This window comes from Natator depressus, chromosome 1, assembly GCF_965152275.1.
Source record: "Natator depressus isolate rNatDep1 chromosome 1, rNatDep2.hap1, whole genome shotgun sequence".
In the NCBI taxonomy this organism is placed as follows: Eukaryota; Metazoa; Chordata; order Testudines; family Cheloniidae; genus Natator; species Natator depressus.
The window spans coordinates 110,325,085-110,351,920 of record NC_134234.1 but is presented as its reverse complement, the minus strand read 5'-3'; the positions used below and the strand labels follow the sequence as shown (position 1 = coordinate 110,351,920).

The following is a 26,836-nucleotide window of genomic DNA, read 5'->3' as shown; positions in this document are numbered from 1 at the left end:
GTGCGGCAGACCATTGAGGTATCCCGAGATACTTTGCGTGCTTTGGGAGTATATATTCCGGCTGTTAAGAGACCCCACTATAACAGTCAGTGGCTGCAACAGTGTTTTTTTGGACTATCGTCCCTTCCTGTGCAGCAGCAGGACAATGCCATAAAGAGCCACAGATCCCAAAAGAGAAGGTCCTGTGGTTCAGGGTTTAACCAGCTGGACCTCTCACTCCTGGTGCCTAGCGAGCACCCATTTTGATTTGTGTGTCCAGGACAGCTGTCCAGTGGGAATCTCTCCCCCATCTCCCCTGTTCGGGGACAGGTTGGTCTGCTTTACAGTGTTTGGAACTCTGTCACAACAGACATCTACATCCTAGGCACCTTCAGGTCAGGTTATGCCAGTGGTTCTCAAATTTTTGCATTGGTGACCCCTTTCACACAGCAAGCCTCTGAATATGACCCCCCTTATACATTAAAAACACATTTTTATATCTAACTCTATTATAAATGTTGGAGGAGAAGCGGGGTTTAGGGGTGGAGGCTGACCTCGTGACAACCCACATAATAACCTTGTGACCCCCTCAGGGGTCATGACCCCGTTTAAGAACCCCTGGGTTATGCCGTACAGTTCCTCTCCATCCCTCCTTCCCACCCACTACCACATCCCTTTGCAGGGACTCCCTCATGAGACACTGCTCCTTGAGCAGGTTCACTTTTTACTGGCTTTTGGAGCCATACAGGAGGTCCCCCTGTAACATCAGGGGCAGGGGTTCTGCTCCTGGTATTTCCTGGTCCCAAAGCCCACGGGAGGGATGAGACTTATCCTCAATCTCCTGTTCGGCCAAATTGAAGCAATTCTTGGTATGATCATTAGCCTGTGGAGTTCAACTGATGCTGCCTTGTGTCCAGGACAATTTGGAGTACCTGTTACACCTTCAGGCTTCTGGTCTTGCATTTAGTTAATTGGGAGTCCACCTGGCTGCAATTCCAGCACTTCATCTGCCCATCAATGGGAAGTCCGTGTTTCAAACCCCATGCAGTGAGGTGCTTGAAAGGAGTCACTCATCTCCACCCACCAGCTGAAGAGCAGTTTCCTTTGTGGGACTTAATACTCTTAGTGGCTCTTACAGGACCTCCGTTTGAGCCTCTTGACACTTCTTCCTTCCCTCTTCTGTGTCAGAAATCTGCCTTCCTTGGGGTAATAAGGAGGGGGAGGGATAGCTCAGTGGTTTGAGCATTGGCCTGCTAGACCCAGGGTTTTGAGTTCAATCCTTGAGGGGACCATTTAGGGATCTGGGGCAAAAATTGGGGATTGGCCCTGCTTTGAGCAGGGGGTTGGACCAGATGACCTCCTGAGGTCCCTTCCAACCCTGATAGTCTATGATTCTATGATAACATCTGCAAAGAGTCTGTGAGTTGCAGGATTTGATGGCAGAACCTCCTTATGGGTCATTTTCCAGAAACAAAGTAATCCTGCAGCTAGACCCTAAGTTTTTATCTCAGGTGGTTTCCCAGTTTTACTTGAACCAAGTTAGATATCTACCAGTGTTCTTCCCTAAGCTGCATTGAACCCCAGAGAAGCAGCATCTTCACACACTGGATGTCAGGCAATGTCTAGCTTTTTATCTGGATAGAACCCTTTCTGTTTGTTTGTTTCACATGTGGACAGCTGAAGAGTCAAGCAGTCTCGTCACAGACCATCTCCAGGTAGGTAACTTCCTGTAGCATGACAGGATATGAAGTAGCCCAGGCTATGCCTCCTCAAGTGGAATGAGCTCATAGCTCAAGAGCTCAGACAACGTCAACAGAATTTCTAAATGACATCCCTACATTCAACACTTGCAGGGCAGCCACTTGGTCCTCTGTGCATAGTTTTGCAAACCACTATGCCTGCATTCAGATCAGATGCAAACTTCAGGAAGGCAATCCTGCAGTCCTCCTTTAGATAGACTCTTGAGCCCCACCTCCTACGAGCACTGCTTGGGAAGCCCCTCACATGCTGCATCTACTTGAAGAAGAAAGAATGGTCATCTACCCATAAATGCTGCTCTTCGCGATGTGAGGCAGATGTCTATTCCACGACCTGCCCTCCATCTCCTCTGCATCGGAGGCTGTACTCCTGACATGGGGGGTGAAGGAACTGAAGGGGTGGCGCCGCCCTTATACAGCCTGGGGAGGGGCTGTGGCCACAGGGGGCGAGTGCTGCCACAACGTGCACTGCTAGGCAAAGTTCTTCAGCCCTGGTGGCTGGGGTGCATGCCCCTGGACACAGCACACAGGTCTGCATCACATCTCAAAGAACAACAGTTACAGAGAGGTGACCGGTGGTTTTGTGGAGCCAGAGGGTAGCAGCGGAAAGATGGAGGAGCAGATTAGATTTCTTTGGCTAATTTTGCTAGTCCAGGTGCCAAAGCGAATTCCTCACTCCATGCTTGTTCAAAATTCAAATTATGCTCCGGCAATTGCCATTTTATGATTCAGTTTGTTTCAACAAATACAGAGGATTAGTGACCATGAGAACTGTGCTTCAAAGTTAATACCCCATATAGAGAGCCATGGCCCTTCATGCTGCTATTGATGCTATTATTAACCCAGGCTGTTCCCTATGCATGGGGAAAAACGTATGCTTTCACCTTATCATCCTTCCTTAAGACCTACCTCTGCTGCCATGCTTACAAATCACTCCTATCTGGCACTGAGTAGGCAACATGGGGAGTTTTGCTTTTCTGCTAAACCAGTCTCATTTATGCTTCTCATCCTCCCAGCCTTCCCCACTACTCTGTTTTGTCCACCTACTGTCCTGTCTGCTCTAAAGTGAGTTTCCAGGGCAAGGATTGTCTTTATCAATGCAGCACCTAACACCGTGAGACCCTGATCCTTGATTGGGGTTCCTAGGCACTACCAAGGAACAAATAATAAAGATCAATGAAGGACCCTGGGGGGAAGATCTAAAAACTGTATCTGGAAGATCTAAAAACAGACCTTTGCTTTAAGAATAGAGGAGAGTCTGTGTTTTAGGCAACCAATCCATCTTCCCTTCCACCTCCAACTCCCCCAAAACCCCACAGCAGACAAATTTAGCAGTGCAGGATTTATACCAAAGAGAAGCATCTGGCTTTCAAGAAGATTAACAAGAAAAATATCATTTTGTACTCTACCTGGAAAGGTAAAGGATAGGATGGATATGCAGGAATAGCTGCCGCAGAGGGACAAAAACTGGCATATGTCAGGATCTGCTGGGCTGGATTGTACAAGATCTGAGGAGGAGGGGCAGAACTAAAGGCAATTTGGGACAGAGGTGCCTGCTGAACACAAAAGACAACAACATATTAGCAAAATGCAACCCTGGAGTAGGAAAAAGGAAAACTATTTTGACTACATCAAACTGACAGATTGCATCATTTGACAGTGTTTGATTTCTCTATTTTATTTCCCCAGCATAAGAAATACACAACCTATACAAGTTGTTTTTCCCTTCATACTAATAAAAATGTTATTTTCTGCTTTGACTGTACCAGCCATCCAAGAATTTCAAACATTAATACATTAACCTTCACAATACCACTGTACCCTCTAGAGAAGTAAGTTAGGAAACCAAAGAACTTTGAAATTAAAGCCTCTCACTCACTCACACACACTCACTCACTCACTCTCTTTTACTTTATTTTCTAGAAATAGGGTGTGCTGGGGTTTTTTGGTCTGAAGTTACACAGCTGCTTTCTTTTTTGCCTTAAGAAATGTCCAGCGCTTCCTTGTGCCTAGCTGACGATGCCATGGGCAGGACTCCAGCCCAAGAAGCAACAAGCCTAGAACCCATGAAGAGTGTGGTGGCCTTGACCTCTTCCCCTGAAAGCACGCCTACCCCACAATTTTCCACTCCGCCAGGCACATAACATCCCTACTTCTTGCCATCACTAAGCAAGCATGCTGCTGCACTCCCTGCAGTAGCAGAAATGAACTGATGCTATAAGGCTTTTCCCCTTGTGCTCTTGAGACATGTGGCACATACCCTACCTAGCATTTGCTGTTCCAGGCCTGGCCTCCCACCACCTTTGTTCCATCAGGGAAGACACTGTTGCAGCACTCCTTACTCCACAACCCTTTTGTTGTCGACGTACCCCATGGGCCTGATCCAATGAGTAGCCAGTGTTTTTCTGGAGGTTCTTTTAAGATTAACCCGGCAAATCATCACATCTTGCAAAGGTGACATATGGGTCACGATTCAGCTGCTGCTTTACTAATAGTTTCTGTACATGTAAAACAATCCCCTGAGGCACCCAGTGTCTTATTTGTATTCTTTGGTCATGTAGGCCCCGATCCTGCAGAGCAACTTGAAGGATTGGGGACTGTTGTGGCAAGCCATGTGGGACAGAGACCATGTCTTCCAGGCTCAGAGCTAGTTAATGAGGAGTAGGGAAGCTTCACAAAATGTAAGTGGAGGCAATCTGGAGCCTCCCTAGGAATCACAGAATCATAGAATATCAGGGTTGGAAGGGACCTCAGGAGGTCATCTAGTCCAACCCCCTGCTCAAAGCAGGACCAATCCCCAACTAAATCATCCCAGCCAGTTTTGTCAAGCCTGACCTTAAAAATATCTAAGGAAGGAGATTCCACCACCTCCCTAGGTAACACATTCCAGTGTTTCACCACCCTCATACTGAAAAAGTTTTTCCTAATATCCAACCTAAACCTCCCCCACTGCAACTTGAAACCATTACTCCTTGTTCTGTCATCAGCTACCACTGAGAACAGTCTAGATCCATCCTCTTTGGAATCCCCTTTCAGGTAGTTGAAAGCAGCTATCAAATCCCCCCTCATTCTTCTCTTCCGCAGACTAAACAATCCCAGTTCCCTCAGCCTCTCCTCAGAAGTAATGTGTTCCAGTCCCCTAATCATTTTTGTTGCCCTCCGCTGGACTCTTTCCAATTTTTCCACATCCTTCTTGTAGTGTGGGGCCCAAAACTGGACACAGTACTCCAGATGAGGCCTCACCAATGTCCAATAGAGGGGAACGATCACGTCCCTCGATCTGCTGGCAACGCCCCTACATATACATCCCAAAATGCCATTGGCCTTCTTGGCAACAAGGGCACACTGTTGACTCATATCCAGCTTCTCGTCCACTGTAACCCCTAGGTCCTTTTCTGCAGAACTGCTGCCGAGCCATTTGGTCCCTAGTCTGTAGCGGTGCATGGGATTCTTCCGTCCTAAATGCAGGACTCTGCACTTGTCTTTGTTGACCCTCATCAGATTTCTTTTGGCCCAATCCTCTAATTTGTCTAGGTTCCTCTGTATCCTATCCCTACCCTCCACCGTATCTACCTCTCTTCCCAGTTTAGTGTCATCTGCAGACTTGCTGAAGGTGCAATCCACACCATCCTCCAGATCATTAATGAAGATATTGAACAAAACCAGCGCGAGGACCGACCCTTGGGGCACTCCACTTGATACCGGCTGCCAGCTAGACAAGGAGCCATTGATCACTACCCGTTGAGCCTGACAATCTAGCCAACTTTCTATCCACCTTATAGTCCATTCATCCAGCCCATACTTCTTTAACTTGCTGGCAAGAATACTGTGGGAGACCGTGCCAAAAGCTTTGCTAAAGTCAAGGAACAACACGTCCACCGCTTTCCCCTCATCCACAGAGCCAGTTATCTTGTCATAGAAGGCAATTAGATGAGTCAGGCATGACTTGCCCTTGGTGAATCCATGCTGACTGTTCCTGATCACGTTCCTCTCCTCTAAGTGCTTCAGAATTGATTCCTTGAGGACCTGCTCCATGATTTTTCCAGGGACTGAGGTGAGGCTGACTGGCCTCTAGTTCCCAAGATCCTCCTCCTTCCCTTTTTTAAAGATGGGCACTACACTAGCCTTTTTCCAGTCATCCGGGACTTCCCCCGATTGCCATGAGTTTTCAAAGATAATGGCCAGTGGCTCTGCAATCACATCCGCCAACTCCTTTAGCACTCTCTGATGCAACGCATCCGGCCCCATGGACTTGTGCACATCCAGCTTTTCTAAATAGTCCCGAACCACTTCTTTCTCCACAGAGGGCTGGTCACCTCCTCCCCATGCTGTGCTGCCCAGTGCAGTAGTCTGGGGGCTGACCTTGTTCATGAAGACAGAGGCAAAAAAAGCATTGAGTACATTAGCTTTTTCCACATCCTCTCTCACTAGGTTGCCTCCCTCATTCAGTAAGGGGCCCATACTTTCCTTGACTTTCTTCTTGTTGCTAACATACCTGAATAAACCTTTCTTGTTACTCTTAACATCTCTTGCTAGCTGCAAATCCAGGTGTGATTTGGCCTTCCTGATTTCACTCCTGCATGCCCGAGCAATATTTTTATACTCTTCCCTAGTCATTTGTCCAATCTTCCACTTCTTGTAAGCTTCTTTTTTGTGTTTAAGATCAGCAAGGATTTCACTGTTAAGCCAAGCTGGTCGCCTGCCATATTTACTCTTCTTTCTACACATCGGGATGGTTTGTCCCTGTAACCTCAATAAGGATTCTTTAAAATACAGCCAACTCTCCTGGACTCCTTTCCCCCTCATGTTATTCTCCCAGGGGATCCTGCCCATCAGTTCCCTGAGGGAGTCAAAGTCTGCTTTTCTGAAGTCCATTCTGCTGCTCTCCTTTCTTCCCTGTGTCAGGATCCTGAACTCGACCATCTCATGGTCACTGCCTCCCAGGTTCCCATCCACTTTTGCTTCCCCTACTAATTCTTCCCGGTTTGTGAGCTGCAAGTCAAGAAGAGCTCTGCCCCTAGTTGGTTCCTGCAGCACTTGCACCAGGAAATTGTCCCCTACACTTTCCAAAAACTTCCTGGATTCTCTGTGCACTGCTGTATTGCTCTCCCAGCAGATATCAGGGTGACTGAAGTCTCCCATGAGAACCACGGCCTGCGATCTAGTAACTTCCGTGAGTTGCCGAAAGAAAGCCTCGTCCACTTCATCCCCCTGGTCCGGTGGTCTACAGCAGACTCCCACCACGACATCACCCTTGTTGCTCACACTTCTAAACTTAATCCAGAGACACTCAGGTTTTTCTGCAGTTTCATACTTGAGCTTCATACTAGGAAAATGTTGAAATACGAGGTGTAACACTCTGCCATTCAAAAGGTTATAAGGCAACTCTTTTTCCATTGCCACTCCTTTCTCCCATACTCTGTAGCCATTCATGCTGCCCCTTCCTAAAACTCCATTCTGTCCGTGAAGCCTAAGTGAGGAAACGTCGGCAGATTCGCATCCATGCTGATCTGGGAAGGTGGCAGTTACAGACATTTCCATGCTGATGGGGCTGAGGGTTTCCTTTGGGTTTTGTGTAACACCAAGGACCAGGTCAGTGCTGAACACATAATATGGGACATAATAAGAACGATTTTCTATCAAATGTTGGATTGATACATAATTATATAGAAATAATAAATATACATCAATACAATTACAGTAATAACTTTACTGGGTGTTTCTATGGAAGGGGCTGACTCTGAGCTTATTGCACGGAGGTAGCCATGTCCCTTGGAAATCGCTTTACTGAAATGGAAAGGATTGTCCTCCCATTGGTTTCAACAGAAAAAACAGTCGACGTAGCCCCGTTCTAGGTAAATTTCAACATGTATCTAAGCTGTAGGGGGTGTTTTTTCTAATGAACATGAGTTTTATAGACATCTAATACGAACGTGTACATTAAGACAGAACTGCTCCCCCCACCTCCCCTCCCAGTGCTTCTGGCCCAGTCCCTAAATATCTTTGTAGAGCTGGGCCTCTCTCCCTCCATGGCTGGAGAAAGGAAAGTGTGGAACACACAGACATTCCCTACTCCAGAGAAATAGGGAGAACAAGCTAATGAGAGTAAGGCCTTTCAAGCTGAAGAAATACATGAGTTACTCATGCCAGAACGTGGCTCAGCCCTGAGTCAGAATGAAACATAAAATGCAGACTGAGACTTATCTATCCATTGATATAAACCAAGAGACAGACACATTTTTTCAACAGCAACATGAAACACTGGTATTATATTTGTATCTTTGCAGTTAGCCAATTTCTTTGCTTGTTACATGCTACGTACGTCGGTCCTTCTCACCACAATCTCTGTGAAAACTTTTAAAACCACTGTGCCAGAAACTCATGCACCAGAAGCAACTATGTTCCAGTTTTTGGAAGACAAAATAATATTTTCTTTGCAAGAAAATCTGATGGGCTTCAAAGCAATTGCACTTTGTTTTTCAGCTCATTCTCACACCACTATAGCTATAACTGGTAGCTATAACTCCCAAAAGCTACACGTGATTTTTACTAGACATCCTAGCTGTCTCTTTTAGATTTCATCCTTAAAGAAATGCCCTCAGTAGCTGTAAAGGACAATGTATAAATAAACCTTCACATTGCCTGTGGGCATTTCTGAGAATATTACATCATGAAAAAACAGATTATGATTCTCTCACACCAAATTTTATTTTTTTATATCAATCAGCCTCATGCCCTTTTGCATGCCTCTCCTTAGTGTTTTCCCAGTCCCCAGTTTCCTAACAGCTGTTTATTGATACACAGCTACTGAAATAAAGTAGCAAATCAGTAAACCAGATAGTGTAGGTTGCCTAAAAGGAGACTGGAAAATAATTTGCTGCAGTAGATAACAGCAATTCTATTATTGATTTTTGTAACATTTGACACTATTGTGGGGTTTCTCTGTTTAACACATGCTTGTGGTGATTTACACAAATTCAGCTTTAGTTGTAAGCAGATAAAGTGCTCACTCCCACCCCTCCACTCCTGCTGCAGAGGAAATGTAAGCAGCTCTCTGATTTCCTCAGCTTTGTCGGGAGCTGAATGAACTTGCTCCGCACTGAGATAATGGTGCATGACTGCTGCTGTAGTTTCATTCCATTGCTTTTTGCTGCTTGGATGCTTGCTTGGCCTGAGTGCTCAAATCTGTAAATGCAAGCTCAGCCTTTCCAGCGTGTTGTGATGTGTGAGGGTATGAAACTTGGTCACAATTATTCCGTTTCATGTAGGAACATTTCAATAGGTTTGCATCCCTCATGAACAATGCTATTAAATCAGTGCTTGCAGAGGGATGAGTTTCACCCCAATGAGTATTTCTCGAGCAAAAGATCAGTCCAAGGTCTGTGCAACACTTAAGTTCCCATTTAAGCCTTAGCTTAAGTAAAAGTGGGATTTATGTGTTGTATAAGCCTTGTGTTGGCCCTCTGCACAGGAGTGGATTTCACCATTTATAACCTAATCCTCAGAGGAGTATTCACAACTCCTATTGGTTTTGGTAAAGCATAATTTAATTACCTTTTAACCTGTCTTGTAAGCTTTATAAGCCACCTTCCCATTACTTATCTGCATCTGTCTCCTAATGCACGTTGTGCCTCTGCCCACAGCAGCCCTGCTAGCCTGGGGAAACTTTTTAGCATTTAGCAATGCAGCCATTGTCCTTTAGAGCACCTACAGCAGATGTTACAGAAACAAATTCGAGATTTCCAGTGCTGGGTAGAAGACTAAGGTGATGTCTCAGTCTTCAAAGAAATGTAATTCTTGATGTAGCAGTGGTGCTCAGAAATTGAGCCAGTGAGGGCTTCAGAAGCGAAAAAAGACTTCACAACCATCTGTCACTAGCCACATCATCACCCAATGGGAACTACCGAAAAGGCTTCCTCCTTTCACCTCTTTGCCCTAGCCAATGTATCTCAAGCAGTAGAAGCTGACAACAGCTGAAATGGGTAGTCAAACCTGACACACCCAGAGCAGGGCATTTTAAATGAATCCAATGTGGCTGATGTGTTTCAGATAAATCTTAACCAATGCATGAGACTGGCCTGAACAAAGCTAGTGGCCCAGGGACCCAGGAAAAGCAACATCTCAATCATTTCCAAAGTAAGAGGGACAAGTAGAGACAAAAAAGGGAAGACAAGGAGAAAGAATGAAGCAGAAGGGCTGTGTCAGCATTGGTTGAAATTGGCTCTGTAATTCTCCCCTCTGCTCAGGAATCTCCCGATTCTTCTCCTTCCTGTTCTACCCGCTCATTTTTACATGTGACCTTTCCCCATACGCGTCTATGGAACACACAGTGAGAACATAAAGTAACACTGGAAAGCAGCTTGTTCTCCCTTCTGCAAAGGAGGCACAGGCTGTTCATTACTAGATTGCTGTGTTTCATTACCGGCGCTATGGGAACACTCTTCATACCACTTCCCCTTGAGTCACCAAGTCCCACTCACGCCTCAGAGTAACCGATACTCTGCTGCATGTTTACACATTGCTTGCACAAATGGCTGAGTGTGGTTGTTTACCAAGTGTAGGAGGACAGTTGTGTACTAGTGTACATTGTACAGCCTCTTAACAATGGTTTTTTTTTTAAATAACTCACATGACCCTGCTATAATAAAATGTTTCTAAAAGCCCTGAATCACGACACAGAGTTAGTTACTCATAGCTTGTTTTCCTGTGTGTGTTTTGCTGAAGGAAGCACACTGGGGTGGTTGTGCCTGAATAGGAGGAATCTATTTTAAAAGCAGTGGTCCCCAAACTGTGGAGCGTGCTCCCCTAGGGTGGTGTGGAGGAACATTCCGGGGGGGGGAGGGGGGAGGCATGCAGCTCTTCCCCCAACTCCATTTAGCCCCAAGTCCTGCTCCATCTCCAGGCCCTCTCTGCCCCCAGACCAGCTCCACCCCCAGCCAGCCCTCCTTCCATCTCTGCCCCCAGCCAGCTCCCTAGCCTCAGCTCCTCCCCGATCCCCAGTTCCACCCCCCAGCTCCTCCTTCAGCCCAAGCTCAGCTGCCGAGGCAGCCTTGGCTGCGCAGTAATGGAGAGGGAGGCACAGACAGATTCTGTCATTGATAAGAGGAGGCATGGCTGAAAAAGTTTGAGCACCGCTGTTATACAGGAATGTCTCCAAGTGTCAGTGTTATGTTCATATGTACTTTGAATCACCTTTGCTGTCAGCTCCTAGCTCCTGTAAATACAGCCTGCCATCTTACATTTACACACAGCCTTTCATCCCAAAGGTCCTGAAGTACTTGACAAACGAGGGGCCAGATCATCCCTTCCTGAAAAAACCCTCTGAGGACCGCTTCATGTCCTCCCCAGTTAAAGGAAGGATTAACACCATTGGAGGAATGGCAGACATGACCTGCTGACCACAAAGAGCCAAAATATCAGTGGGAAATGCTAGCCCCAAACAGGGGCAGCAAGTTGTATGGGCCCGTGGTGCCCGGGCTCCAGCAAATTCAGGGCCCGGGGGGCCTGGCTCCACCAACGTTTGGAGCCAGGTCTCTCCCCCGGCTCTGCCAGCCACTCCCGCATACCTCCCCCGGAGTGTCCCCTGGTGTCACCTGCTGCCCCCGCATGCCTCCCCGAGCATCCCTGCCTGCCCTGGGCAGTGGGTGGCTGCCCCCTGCAGCTCCGCTCCCTCGCTGGCCGCTGCCACAGCCATCTACAAGGGAGTGGTGCCGTGGGCAGGCTGAGGTGGCTGCTGTGCCTGCGGAGAGAGGAGGGGAGGAGGTGCATGGCAGCCTGCCCTCCCCCCGCCCGCCCAGCTGATGACGCCGAGTCGACTCCAGGGGGCAGGGCTTATCCTGGCTGGACCTCCTGAGCAGCAGCCTGGCGGGGCTTGGGTGAGTGTCCCCTGGAGCTTGCTGTTGCTGACAGGGAGAGGGCTGGCCTCTCTGGCCCCAAGCCCTGGGGCAACCGGCATGCTGCACCCCAAACTCCTCATCCCCGGCCCAGCTCCGTGCCCCGCACCGCCTCCCACATCCCAATCCTCTGTCCCAGCCCAGAGCCCGCACCCAGCACCCAATCCCCTGGTCCCGACCCAGCACTCCAACCCCCCTGCACTCCCCATCCTGTGCCCCAACCTCCTGTCCCAGCCCAGAGCCTGCCAACATTCCAAACCCCCTCCCAGAGCCTTAGGCAGGTGGGGGGGGGGGCGGCGGATTTGAACCCATTCTGGGCACCACCAAAAATTATACAAACCTGCCACCTCTGGCCCCAACCTGATGGATCTCAGGGTATTTGTGCAGAGCAGCAGCTTTTCTGTGTTCCATGCCTACCCTCACCTCATCCCTGCAGCCTGGTTAGTGATCCATGCTGCATTAACTCCCCACCACAGCTGTATGCTACCCATTCCTCCGACAGAAGCAGTTCAAGCAAATCTTGAGCCCCGTGCAAACACATTAGCCTGGGCATGGGAGCTGTAAGGCCCAAGATTCAGTGTGTAACATTATCCAACCCTACCCCCTTCCTACTCAAACTTATCTGACCTGCCAGCTTCATCGGCAGGGGAGGGTAGCCTGTGACATGCGCCTACCAGAGTAGCAATAAAGGGGGAGAAATCACAATTCCTCAGGGGCCTTAAGTTATCATCACTGCTGAGCTCTCAGTCAGCACAAAATAGCTTATACTCCCTATCACGCAGCAAAGGCAAACATCACATCACTGTTTCAACCTGCCCTTTAGGCAGGGGCCTCTGTAGCTACAGGTTGACCAGCTTTGTCTGAATCAGTCCTGGTCCCTGCTGAGCCACAGAAGACGCACACCAGGAATTAATGTAGCGACAAGCAACATTAACTTATGCATGGACTTCTGCAGCTAAATGAAGGCAGCTTTGCTGGAGACAATGCTCCCTGGTCCCTCCACCCTCCTCTTGCTTTTGGCAAGTGATACCCCAAAGATTTCTGAATATTGTAAAGGAAACACTGCTGTGGTACTGGCTGCTCCTGAGGGGAAGGGAGGAAGCATGCCTTTTCCATCTGTGCTGCTTCCCTAACCCCGTGTAATCACAGTAACCTAGGTTTGACCTGCTACCCATTGCAGAACAGCCAGCAACATACAGCCATGTATTTTGGAATCATTTTATCCACCACTTAATCACAGCCACCTCTGCAACACAGCAGCTACTTAGTATCCCCACACACCACCACTGCACAGCCGGTTAGGGCAGGCAGGGAAGAAGAACAGCATCTCTTATGGAAACCAAAAAGGCAATTTAGGTTAGCAGAATGTGACAGTTCACATCAGAACCTGGCTGATACCCCAGAGCTAATCCCTGCTCTTTGGAACACTATCACACAATCTTTAATATTCACAAGTGGTTAGGACCTCAGTTTCACATATCTATTAAACTGGCACCTTCTAGCACCAGGCTGGGCCAATGGTTCAGTGCTTACTCAGATAAAAAGAGGCCACTTACTGAACCACCAACAGGACTGCTACAGATGCCAGTTTCTTACCTACACATGTGTATTACCCAGCCCTGACCCTACTTAGCTCTAACACCTGGCCAGAGCACAGGCCAAGGACTCAAAGTTCATGCACGAAACATTTTGTGAGCACTTGCTGTGTATGGTTCTGTTGTCTGTTTTTCGAACACATTAGGTAACAGGATAATTAGCAACATACAGAAATCAGCACTGATGAAAAGCTGCAGGAATTGCAAGTCTTACCATGTCTTTAAAGGCCCCAAGTATGGCTGCCGTGACTATCCCAAGAAACAAGCCAATGATGTTCAGGACTGTGGAGGCCCACAGCAGCCGATACAAGTGAACCACATCCTGACAGCTGTTCACTCCAAGAAACTCGTAGTAGCTGGTTGACTGTTCTGAACTGCAATGGGATAGAAACGGTGTCACCACTATATCAATGATTTACAGCGCACCAGCCCAGCTGAATCCTAAAATGTTTAATTGGGGGGGGCAAAATAGCTGAAGCAAGAGCAAGTAGTCCAGCCTTGTCTGAACGAGGAAATTGTACACAAACATTCCCACAGGAGCTAACATGGCTCAGTTAAAACCCTGGGAGCTCTGGTCTAGATTCTCTGCAGCCTGACCTGTTTTTTTAAAATCATTATGTCAAATTAAACCGGTTTAACAAAAAATAAAACTACCAATGGCCATGCTAGGGGCCCCCCAGTGCTACCCCTCATTCAGCTGACTAGCATTAGCACATTTGGGGATTTGTTGGTACCATTTTCTAGCATAGCTATGGCACTAATAGGTGATGCTACATTTCTAATTTGCGAGCACTCTTAGTAATGTGTTTGAGAGCAGCTACCAGCTAAAACATGCCTAGCACAACCTCCTCCTCAGTTCACCTGTAAGCATTGCTTCAAAGATCCTTGTTGAATGTGCATGGTGCTTAAGAAGTGAATCCAACCACAGGGAAGGGAGATTTTACTAACTGGCTACATTTGCGTATAGGGTCTGTGGTTTCAAACTGACAGAGGCAACACAATTCAGGACATAATGGATATCATAAAGATGTTCCTTTAAATTGCAGATTGTGCAATCTAGAAATAATATTTTTACATTCATACATAGCAACTGCTATTACAAATCAGGCAAATTATGAACCCAAATTTTGTTTGCTGCAGACTCTGTGTACTGTGTGCTATTTGGAGAAATCAAATCCCATGTTTTGAAACACCCTGCTATTCTATTGGCAAACACAACTGCCAAGTAGTAACACTTTCCCACTCACCCACTTCATAACAGCTACCTAAGCTGGAGAGAGTTTCTCCCTGTTTGCTCTAGGGATATGTGTGCTATGTCCAAAGCCCTTCCCCTCACCATGAACTCTTTTTAAGGGTGGAAGGGAAATTTCAATCAACATTTTGATGAAAGGCAGAGAAGAGTGTCCGGTGAAATTTTTGCTCTGAGTTCCAGTCAGGCTCATGGAGTGCAGTTGGGGATGCTGGGTAGGGAAAATGCTAAGGAGAAAGAAGGCAGGGAGAAACCTAAAGTGGTCCTGTGCAGAGCCACGCCAGCCCTGAGTATTTTTATAAATATCAAACCTGTTGCTGCAGTGCATGGTTGTGGCAGCATAGCACCTGTTGCTGTGGTGTATGGTTGTGGCAGTACACCAGCTGTTGCTGTGGTCAGCCACACCCCATCGTAGACATCAATCATCTCAGCAGATAAAGCCAGTGGTCCCCCTAGTACTGGTCACATTCACAAAGGCACTTAGGTGCTCTGCTGCCTAATGGCATCCTTAGTCATTGGGTTAGAGAACGATTGTCTCTATGGCCTGGTGGCTAGGGCACTCCCCTGGGGGTGGGAGGCTTAAATCCTTGCTTCAGTAAATATTTAATTGATTCTGCAAAGTGGAACAGTTCCAACAGGAGAGCCTGAGAGACCCGCCCCAGAATATCCAGCACCCCAGCAGTCAGAGCACTCACCTGGGAGGTGAGAGTCCTGGGTTCAAGCTCCTGCTCTCAAGCAGGGATTTGACCTGAGATGTTCCACCTCCAGGTGAGTTTCTGAACAACCAGCCTATTGGGCATTCTGGGACACACAACCCCCTCTGCACCCCCCACAGACTGGCCTTTGTGCAAAGCCCTAGCCCATAGGCATTGTCTGAGCATTAGGACTAAAATGGCTTTGCACATGCCTGCTGGCAGAAATGTAGGTGCTTTGGGGACTTTGGGATGAGATGGCAGCTGAGCCATGGCTTTGAGAATATCCATGGTGCCTAAATGTTGAACACAAGTGCCTAAGCACCTTTGTGAATCTAGCCTTCACCTCTCTGTGCCTGTTTTCCCTCACACCTTGTACAATCTACACAGACAAAACAGCTAAAGCCTTTAGAGCAGAGATAGTCTCTCAGTCTATGTTTGTTCATTGATTAGCCCAATGGGGCCTTGATCTTGGCTGGAGTCTCTCGGCGCTATCACCATATAAATACATAATAAAATCATATCCTGTCTTGGACAGTGACCAGTATCAGGTGCTTCAGAGGAAGATGCAAGAAGCCCCATAATGTACAGGCTCCATGGACTGCCTACAGGGGAGTTTCTTCCAAGCCTCTGTCAGTTAGCGGTTCATGCCAAGAAGCAAAAGGGTTAACCTTCAATCCCTTATATTTTTCACTCTATCCCATAACTTTGGATGTTCTATTTATCCATTTAAGGATCAGTTCTGTGTTGTACCCTGCTAAACTCTTGGAGTCAATGTTACCTTGCAGCAGTGAGATTCACCATTAATTATGTCTTGTTAAGAAAATATTCCCAGTTTCAGTGTATCACTTTTCAATTCAGATGGATTTCCCTTTGTTCTTATACTATAAAAAAGGATAAACAGGAGGGTCTGCTTTACCTTTGCTATGCCATGCATTATTTTGTGCACCTCTATTGTTATCCTCTTATTTCTCGCCTCTCTAACCAAGCCAAACCGCTTCCTGAAAACCCTACGACTGAAGTTAAATTTTAGTTATAAGCTAGGGAAGCATCAATTAGAAGTAACAGAGGAGGAAAAGGACCTTGGAGTATTGGTTGATCATGGGATGACTATGAGCCGCCAATGTGATATGGCTGTGAAAAAAGCTAATGCGGTCTTGGGATGCATCAGGAGAGGTGTTTCCAGTAGGGATAAGGAGGATTTAGTACCGTTATACAAGGCACTGGTGAGACCTCACCTGGAATACTGTGTGCAGTTCTGGTCTCCCATGTTTAAGAAGGATGAATTCAAACTGGAACAGGTACAGAGAAGGGCTACTAGGATGATCCGAGGAATAGAAAACTTGTCTTATGAAAGGAGACTCAGGGAGCTTGGCTTGTTTAGCCTAACTAAAAGAAGGTTGAGGGGAGATATGATTGCTCTCTATAAATATATCAGAGGTATAAATACTGGAGAGGGAGAGGAATTATTTAAGCTCAGTACCAATGTGGACACAAGAACAAATGGATATAAACTGGCCACTAGGAAATTTAGACTAGAAATTAGATGAAGGTTTTTAACCATCAGAGGAGTGAAGTTTTGGAATAGCCTTCCAAGGGAAGCAGTGGGGGCAAAAGATCTATCTGGCTTTAAGATTAAACTCGATAAGTTTATGGAGGAGATGGTATGATGGGATAACATGGTTTTGGTAATTAAATATTCATGGTAAATAGGCCCAATGGCCTGTGATGGGCTATTAGATGGGGTAAGATCCGAGTTACCCAGGAAAGAATTTTTTGTAGCATCTGGCTGATGAATCTTGCCCATATGCTCAGGGTTTAGCTGATCACCATATTTGGGGTCGGGAAGGAATTTTCCTCCAGGGCAGACTGGAAGAGTCCCTGGAGGTTTTTCGCCTTCCTCTGTAGCATGGGGCACGGGTCACTTGCTGGAGGATTCTCTGCTCCTTGAAGTCTTTAAACTACGATTTGAGGACTTCAATAGCTCAGACACAGGTGAGGTTTTTCGCAGGAGTGGGTGGGTGAAATTCTGTGGCCTGCGTAGTGCAGGAGGTCAGACTAGATGATCATAATGGTCCCTTCTGACCTAAATATCTATGAATCTATAAATAAAACACACACACACTACGATGAGTGAATAAATTGCTTTCACAAAAATTACAAAAGTACAGATGGCACTAGCCTGATCAGTAGCAGACATACCATGGCAGTTCGATTTAGCATCTCGTAGGCAAGGAAAGAAAAGCATTCATCCAGGCTTCGACTTTGTCAAATTGGTTCCATAAATCTGAACCCCAGAAACTCATCCATTGCTCTAGCATTCTGGGGAAACTCCTACCTCTCTCTAGTCCCAAACTTCACTTTAATCCTTCAGGGAAGTAAGGCTTGACAAAATGTTTTTTTGGTTTTTTGCAGAAGCAAAAGATACTTGTCCGTTTCTCTGCCAGTTTCACTGAAAACCTCCTTCTCCCAAACTTGTATGACTTTCGGAATTCCCGTATGTGGCAACCTAGGTTTGAAGTGGGCTGGGTCATTCAGGGTTGCAGGCATGGGTAAAAACAAAAAATGTGAGCGCTGATGTGAGCCAGGAGGGTGGGGGTTTCAGGAGGTCAATCTAGGGTATGTAACACTAAAATGTGAACTAGCACTTTCCTGTTGGTACACAGAGAGCACAAGAGCCAGCATCCCGTCCCCTCCCCACATTCCCTACCCACCCCACCCCAGGAGATTTTCCTGAAAGTTTCCTGCTCTTTACACAACATGCTCTCCTACTGCCATGGATGAGCAGTTTCGGATACTCCTTTCCTCCCATTCCCCGGGTTCCCAAGGTGCTGAGAACAACATGTTGTGACAGAACCAATGTCATTCTCCTAGCACTCTACTGACCCAGGCAGTTTTGGTTCCCAAAAACCAACAGCGAAAAATGTAAGTGTGTTAGAAGCAGGAAACCTGCCCAACAATCGGTGGGGCCACTGGACAACTGAGGTGCTGAAGGAACACTCAAGGAAGACAAGGCCATTGCAGAGAAGCTAAATGAATTCTCTGCACCGATCTTCACTGCAGAGGATGTGAGGGAGATTCCCACACCTGAACCATTCTTTTAGGTGACAAATCTGAGGAACTGTCCCAGATTTGGTGTCAACAGAGGAGATTTAGGAACAAATTGATAAATTTAACAGTAATATGTGTCATCAGAACCAGATGAGATTCACCCAGGAGTTCTGAAAGAACTAAGATGTGAATTGCAGAACTACGAAATTAGGTATATAACCTATTGCTGAAATCAGCTTCCGTGTCAGGTGACTTGGAGAATAACTCACGTGACACCAATTTTTTAAAAAGGCTCCAGAAGCGATCCTGGCAATTACAGATCGTTAAGCCTAACTTTAGTACCAAGCACATTGGTTGAAACTATAGTAAAGAACAGAATTATCAGAGACACAAATGAACAAGACTTGTTGGGGAAGGTCAACATGGATTTTGTAAAGGGAAATCATGCCTCACCAGTCTATTAGAATTCTTTGTGGGGGTCAACAAACATGTGGACAAGGGAGATCCAGTGGATATAGTGTACTTGGACTTTCAGAAAGCCTTTGACAAGGTCTTTCACCAAGACTTTTAAGGAAAGTAAGTAGTCATGGGATAAGAGGGAAGGTCTTCTCATGGATCTGTATTTGGTTAAAAGAAAGGAAACAAAGGGGAGGAATAAATGATCAGTTTTCAGAATGGAGAGAGGTAAATAGTGGTGTCCCCCAAGGATCTGTCCTGGGACCAGTGCTGTTCAACATATTCATAAGTGATCTGGAAAAAGGGGTGAATGGTGAGCTGACAAAATTTGCAGATGATACAAAATTACTTAGGATGGTTACATCCGAAGCAGACTGCAAGGAGTTACAAAGAGATCTCACAAAACTCAGTGACTGGGCAACAAAATGGCAGATTAAATTAAGTGTTGATAAATGCAGAATAATGCCTACTGGAAAACATAAACTGTTGCAAAATGATGGGATCTAAATTAGTTGTTACCTCTCAAGAAAGAGATCTTGGAGTCATTGTGGATAGTTCTCTGAAAACATCCACTCAATGTGCAGCGACAGTTCAAAAAACTAACAGAATGTTTGGAACCATTAGGAAAGGGATAGACAGTAAGAAAGTAAATATCATAATGCCATTAGATGACCCTTGTGGTCCTTCCTAACCCTCTGATTGTATACAAATTCATGGTGCTCTGATACCTCAAATACTGCATGCAGTTCTAGTAATCCCATCTCAAAACAGATACGTTAGAATTGGAAAAGGTATTGAGAAGGGCAACAAAAACGATGAAGGGAATGGAACAGCTTCCGTATGAGGGGAGATTAAAAAACCTGCGACTCTTCAGCTTGGAAAAGAGACAACTAAGGGGGGGATATGATGGAGGTCTATAAAATCATGACTGGGGTGGAGAAAGTGAATAAGGAAGTGTTATTTACTCCTTCAGGTAACACAAGAAGCAGAGGTCACCCAATAAAAATTAATAGGAGCATGTTTAAAGCAAACAAAAGGAAGTATTTCTTCACACAGCACACAGTCAACCTGTGGAACTCCTTGCTTGGGATGTTGTGAAGCTGAAACTATAACAGGATTAAAAAAAGAATGAGATAAGTTCATGGAGGATAGGTCCATCAGTGGCTATTAGTCAAAATGGTCAGGGATGCAACCCCATGCTCTGGGAGTGGACAACAGGGGATGGATCACTCAATAATTGCCATGTTCTGTTCGTTCCCTCTGAAGCGTCTGACATGGGCCACTGTCAGAAGATCAGATAGTGGGCTAGATGGACCGTTGGTCTGACCCAGTATGGTTGTTCTTGTGTTCTTATGTCAATGATGCTGCTTGCAATGGTACTGATGTACACATGTGCAATAAGAAAGGCACTGGTTAAGGGACTTCAGTTTGGAAATAAATCTCGTGTTTATTTTGTTTGGCAGTTGTGTTATCTGCCAGGTAGGGGAGGCCACGTCAGCCTGCTGCACCACCATTCTGAGCCCATCTGGGCTAGTCTCTCTCTAAGGGCTGATGTAGTCACCTACTGTTACTTGACTAGCATATTCAGGCACTTCCACTGTTATATCTTCTCAGCTTCTGTTTTGGTAAGATTGACTTAAAGTGGAAATCTTTAGGAAATAGGATCCACATTCTCCTTTATACCATACCTATCTTCATGGCCATTGAGTAAAATCCCTTGAGCACATAAATGCTTGTGAAAATGCCATGGCCCTGCCTATGATGTAAAGTTTTGACATGGAAATGATATTTCCTTTAATTTTGCTTCCCAGAGATCAGTGAACACATGAAATCCATTTTGAAAATTGTAATGCAAGCTCCCCAAAGAATCTTTACAAGGTTGTGCTTTATTTATTTTGGTGGCCACATAACAAAATCCTACGGACAATTTTTAAAGAAAACCTACTAAAATAATAAGAGCAGTGAGGGGCAAACCATGTGAGCAGGGCCCCAAAGACAGTTTATCCTACAAGTCTGTGGGGAGGGGAGAACAGGATCTGGGAAATGCACACTCTGGTGCAGTACAGACCTCACCATAGGGAACTACTGTGCGGCTGAATGCCATATTTGTATTATGTGAATCCACTGGCCCATTTCCTCTCAGAACGGTGCTGCAGGCAGTGTGGGTGCTATTGCGGCTTTTGGCCATGCACTGGCTCTGCAGTTTGGGGCGGGGAGTATTCCTGTGCCTTCACACAGGGTTATCACCTGCTAGCCAGCTGTGTGCTGATTCCTGGGATACTGGCCTAAATGCAAAGGGTCTGTACTCTAGAATACACATACTGTACAAACAAACACAAACATTCAGATAGAGCAGATGTGTATTGCTTGCATGTACTTACTTTTCACAATTGTACAGGTCACAGCAATAGCATGTATTGCTCTTTACTCTCAGCTGGCACTTGCTGTTTAAGGTGTAACACGTTACCTGGGAATAAGAGAAGGGACCATTCTTTAGTCTAAGTACTGTAGCTACAGGACCTGGCCACCATTTTACAATTCATCCCACTGACCACATAGAAGTAACACATTTGGTTTACTCTCAGGTGCTTGTACTGGTACAAAAATTGTCTTTCACCCAAAGGAGAGGAAGCAGGCAAAGAGGCCACAGTAGGACTACAGCATTATACAATAACTGATAGGTATCTAAACATTCCTTTTGGATTGGAAACTGGAGAGTAACTGTACAAATCACCTGATGCCAGAGTGTCTTCAGCATTCAAACACATATAGCTCCAGAAAAAGTTCTTGCATTTTTGTTTAAAGCACCATAAAAATACTGAAAATATTTTCCCCCAGAAGTTATAAGGCTTTGCTGTCATGAACTTGTTTGATCAAATCTGTACACCATTTTTATTTTTTGTAATCTAAACGTGATATCATGGGCCTGATTCTCATTTACACTAAGACCCCCTTCTGCTGCCAGAGATATGAATAATATTCTCTAGTAAATTATATTAAGTCTTTCTGTTTACCTATTAGAACCCTCTGCGTCTCCTGAGGTCTCACTCCTTCCCCCTTCAGCTTTTATTACACCAGAATAAAAAAAAATTAGAACAAAAAACAAAATATAATAGGAAAAAAGTCCAAGCAATTAAGCAAATGAGTACCATTTCCAGCAAGCTCTGGAATACGTTTGTGAGACTATGGACTCTAGAGAACAGACATATAAATGCAGACATATGCAAGTCACCCTCTATTCAGACAAGAGATCATTTTAATGACCCTTACAATGTAATATGCAACATCATTTCTATTTGACATAGCAGGCTCATTGTAATATTTTATAGGCAAGTTTCTTTTTGAGGTCTTTAGCTTTATTAATAGAATTTCAAAATATTGGAACTGCTGTCAGTGTTAAACTGGCTAATGGTATGGAAAATACAATATTGCTACCTTCTTTCTTAAAAGTATGCTGTGACCATTCAGAAAGGTTCTGTTTGTACTATGAAAAAAGCATTTACTAGTGAATGGAGCCTTTCTCCTCATGAAAGAGATGGTAGCAACATGCTTAGGAATAAATTGCTGCCTTTGAAAAGCACTTGTGAAATAACCTCTGTCACACATGCCCATCCAATAATGTATTATTCCATGAGAGAATATGGTGACTCTGGAAGACATGAACAGCTCAAATTAAAAAAATCAGAGAAGATGGGGGAGGAAGAAAATGGAGGGGGCTTCACAAAGACTAAGGAGAGAACAAAGGAAGTCGGTGACAGAAACAGATGGAATTCGATGTTTTTCCCTCACAGTAAATGCAAGAATATCTCTTAAATTGGTGCTAAGAGGAGGTCAAGGCACAACAGCCAAAACTTGAAAAAGGTTACAGTGTGGTCACTGAAATGCAGATGTAGGACTTGATATGCAGAGCAAATACAAATGGTTTAGCACATGGTTTAGGATCTGATTCTACCACCCTACCTCACATTAAGTAATACCTTACTCCTACTGAAACCAGTGGATTTTGTGCAGGGCCCACAACTGATGAGGCTGGTGAAGAAAAGAAAAAGAAAAGCAGCGTGCCTTTGGCGTAGGCCAAGACACCATACAATGGATACAAGCTAACTGAGAGAACATCATAACATGATATAGGTCCCAGACTCAGCAAAGTACTTAAGCACATGCTTCACTTTAAGTATGAACCTACATCCCATTGAAGTCAATGAGTTTGCTCGATGAGTCCTGTCACAACCTGGCCTAGTCCCGCTTTGCAAGGACTGGTTTGTGTGGACCCAACCACTGGATCTCACATGCTGCTAAGCCACCTGAGTCTGGGAAGAGCTTGGTCACTGTTCCCACCTCTGGGTCTCTGGGACCCACTCCCAGGGGCAGACTTCATGGCTGCTCCCCTTCGTTGGGATGTGGAGTCCCACAGATTGTCTGCCTTAGACCCTGAAGCCAACGCCTCAGCCCTCTTGAGCCCCTGCTCCCACATTTGCTTATACATTCCCCCTCAGAGTTCCACCTTCCTGTGGGCACTTTGAGGGTTTCAGTTAACCCATTCAGGAAAAATGTGGCAGGCAAGTATGGAATACAGGCTTAGCAAAGGAATTTCTTAACCACAGGACTTTACTCATAAGAAACCACTAGAGAATTAGAAATCTTTGCAAAATAACGAAAGCCTGAGATCTGGTCAGCGTTTCAGGCAAGGCAGAGTCTCCCCTGCCTTTTCTGTCTTTCCAAGCTTGTTTTCTGGCACATGGTGATGGTCGGCCCTCCTGATTAAAGAAGCCCACCCTTGAATACAGTCTCTGTCCCTATTTTGCCCATGTGCTCCAGCTGGGAAATTCTAGACCCTTCCCCCAGCCTGGCTTATGTGCAAAGAGTCCACTGTCCCATGAAGATGGTCTAGTAGTTGACAGACAATCAAAGGTTGATTGCTCTGTGCTAACTTAACTATCACACTCATTCAACCAGGTGTCAAGCCTCTTTGCTGGGTAAGGTGTGTGTCTCGTATATATCACAATAACCCTGCCCTGGGCAAGATATACATGTGTTCAGTCTGTAATACAAAATGGATGCTCTAAGGTTACACTATGAAATGAAGGTCACAATGAAGGTTACAATCCAAGATGGAAGCTGCAATGCATAAAGGAATTCACAATTTGATACAGATATACCTTACTCCATCACAAGCCCACTGAGTTATAGTGTGTTTTGTTTACCTCTGTCTTTTTTGCTTCAAGTCAATGGGACTTCAGTACGTGCATAAGTGCTTTCCTGAACTGAAGGCATAAATCACCAAGGGCCTGATTCTGCTACCCTTCCTCATACTGAATAGTAACTTACTTTACGAGGAGACCCACTAGTTTCAGTAACTACTGCAGTCTAATCAAGTGCCACTATACTGCATGACATGTGGCAGCATCTTACATCTATCTGTAAGCAGTGTCAGGATGAGCTCCACCCTGACATCTGGTGGTGAGGTGTGGCAAGTTGTGGAAAAGAACTTCAGGGGCTAATCTCATTTGCATAGGCACACCCACCCCGCCTAGAATGAGGCCATAGCTGCCCAAATGGTCACTCTGGCTGCTGTGGGATCCCCAGCGTCTCTGTTATTGTGGCAGGAAGAATAAATTGTTATTACCCTGATTATGGGAGCTGTGCTTGGAACTGTACTTGGCCTTTCGTTATGATGGAGGGACTCACCATCAACTAAGTAGCATTCGCTAGGCAAGGGTCATGGGTTCCAAAACTCTGTGAATGGAGAGAGGCTGGGGACAAGTATTAATACTTGGTGGTATGGGCCCCTTGGTGAGGGCCTTACATGCTAATTGCGCTTCCTCCTCTCTCCACTGTGGAATATCAGAGCTAATTCATTAGAAGTCTAGTTACAGGCTGCTGAGCTCACTTTGGGCTAACAGTGCACCAGCACTGAGGCTCCCCTACTACAAGCTGAATTCACCAAAGAGCTGAACTGACTAAGAGCTGAAATCACTGAGCGTTGTGTTAAGTAGTGGGGGAGCCTGAAGATATATTGTGGAACAGTTTGTGGGACGGCTGGAGTGCCTTGTGGACAGGCTGGTGGAGCAGTTCATAGGATGGCGGGAGCTGCTGGTGGGACGCGGAGCAGTTTGTGGATCAGCTGGTGGAGCAGTTCGTGGGACGGCGGGAGCTGCGTGTGGGCTGCAGAACGGAGCTGAGCGAAGCAGTTTGTGGGGCGGCTGGCAGAGCGGAGCGAAGGCCTATGGATCTGTGGGGCGGTCAGCTTCAGATCATGTAAGGTGCCTCTTACCTCCGCCCCCATCTCCACGCAGGTTGGGAGGTAAAGCTCTGTAGATAAACTTTTGAACTCTGGGGCTGCCCTGACCAGGGACAGAGACTTTTGGGTCACTGGACTTTTGGGACTTTGGGTGATTTGGGGTTGTTGGACTCAAGAACAAAAGGGAAAGGGCATGTCCCAATTTGCTTGGGGTGGGTTTTTTGCTCATGGGTTGTGTTATGAATCCTGTTGGTGGTGTTTCCCCAACATAATGCCACATTGTTTCTCTCTGTTATTAAAAGGCTTTTTGCTACACTCAGACTAGGTGCTTGCGAGAGGGGAAGTATTGCCTCTTGGAGGCGCCCAGCGGGGGTGGTATATATTTGTCCCAGGTCACTGGGTGTGGGCTCGAGCCGGTTTGCATTGTGTTATTGGAATGGATCCCCTAGATATTGAACCCGGCCCTTGTTGCTGCCAACTCTGATGGGCAGAAGGGTTACATTTTTGGGGCTCGTCCAGGATCCCTGGGTCAGTACCCCTTGCAAGCACCTGCTGAGTGATCCACTACATTGGGAAACAATTTATATTTTGTTTTTTTGTGCTTATATTTTGAGGAAATTACTGTTTGTATACAGGCTAATATGTCAGGTTTGTTGGGCTCTGGCTCAGCAGCTTCTAGCTCAGAGGCTGCAGCCTCGGCCGATGATTGGACAAAAGCTCTGGGGCAAACATTGGAAAAGGTTGTGCTGTCCCATGCTGCGTCAAACTCTTGTCGTAAGTTAAGATTATTTGCTGGGGAGGAGGAGTTTGAACCCTGGTTAGAGCATACCACTGAAATGCTGCAAGAGTGGGCCGTACCAGATGCAGAAAAGCGAAGATGCCTCATAGAGAGCCTTGGCGGCCCAGCATTAGATGTGATTCGCACCCTGAAGCTCATTGACCCCGGTGTCAGTGTGAAGGACTGCCTAGAGGCTCTCGAACACACCTTTGGGAGCGTAGAGGGCCCTGAAGACAGCTACTGTAAGTTCCTTAATTCCCGACAGCAAAAGGGCGAGAAGGCTTCAGCCTACATACAGAGACTGGAGAGACTGCTTCAGAGAGCTGTCATGAGGGGAGCAGTGACTGCTGAGCAGATGGATCAGACCAGACTGGCTCAAATTGTAAGAGGAACTCGGTATCAGAACCCGATTCTACTTCATCTCCAGCTAAGAGAATGGCGGGAACATCCCCCAAGTTACTCCCAGCTGATAAAAGAGGTCAGAGAGGAGGAAGAAAGGCAGGCTGCCAGTGAGTTTTGGGAAGCCCAAACATCGGATCCAGCCAGCACAACACCACTGCCAACGGCCAGTGTACTGATGGTGAGCACCAGACAGGAACTTGCCCAACAAATGCAGGTCCTGACGGAACGGATAGCTGAGCTGCAAAGTACCATTGACCGAGTTAAGACTTCCAGGAATAAGAAGCCTCAAACTGTGGCGATTGAGAAGCCCGCACTTAGAGCCACCATCCCACCCAGGCGAAGGGGAAAAGGTCAATTCTTCTGCTACCGATGGGGTCAGGATGGACACAGTGCTGCCAAGTGCTGTAATGAAGAAAACCCCTCCTTAGTGTATGGAAAGCTGAGGATCAGTTGGGAGAGATCCGGTAGCTGCCAGAGGGTCTGGGGACAGGGAGCCCCCAGGTCTGCAGGATTTGAAGATTCCCCCAGAAAAGACTGTCCAGCTGGGATCCCCACAGGACTGATAGGGCCTCGAGCAGAGGTCACGGTGAGGATTGAAGGGGTGGAGTGTAAAGCAGTGCTTGACACTGGATCTCAAGTGACTATTATATTTCAGTCATTCTACCAACAGATGCTTAGGCACCTGCCTATACAGCCACTGACTGGCCTTGGCCTGTGTGGCCTCAGCATGGATGAATACCCCT

General features: G+C 46.2%; 1 protein-coding gene across 4 annotated transcripts in view; it reads right to left on the bottom strand.

Moving 5' to 3' along the window:
- Nucleotides 1-26,836, bottom strand: part of TMEM255B (transmembrane protein 255B) — a 119,323-nt gene that overhangs the window by 8,434 nt on the left and 84,053 nt on the right. For 2 of the 4 annotated variants that reach the window (XR_012638152.1, XM_074944848.1), the window contains exons 6-8: nucleotides 21,054-21,139; nucleotides 13,439-13,598; nucleotides 3,146-3,292 (exon numbers count right to left, since the gene is read on the bottom strand). Coding sequence is in view for 3 of the 4 variants with exons in the window: in XM_074944848.1 (XP_074800949.1) it covers nucleotides 3,146-3,292; nucleotides 13,439-13,598; nucleotides 21,054-21,139 (393 nt within the window). In the remaining variant the exon portion in view is untranslated. The remainder of the gene's footprint in view (nucleotides 1-3,145; nucleotides 3,293-13,438; nucleotides 13,599-21,053; nucleotides 21,140-26,836) is intronic. The other 2 variants (XM_074944858.1, XM_074944868.1) reach the window with 2 other exon arrangements.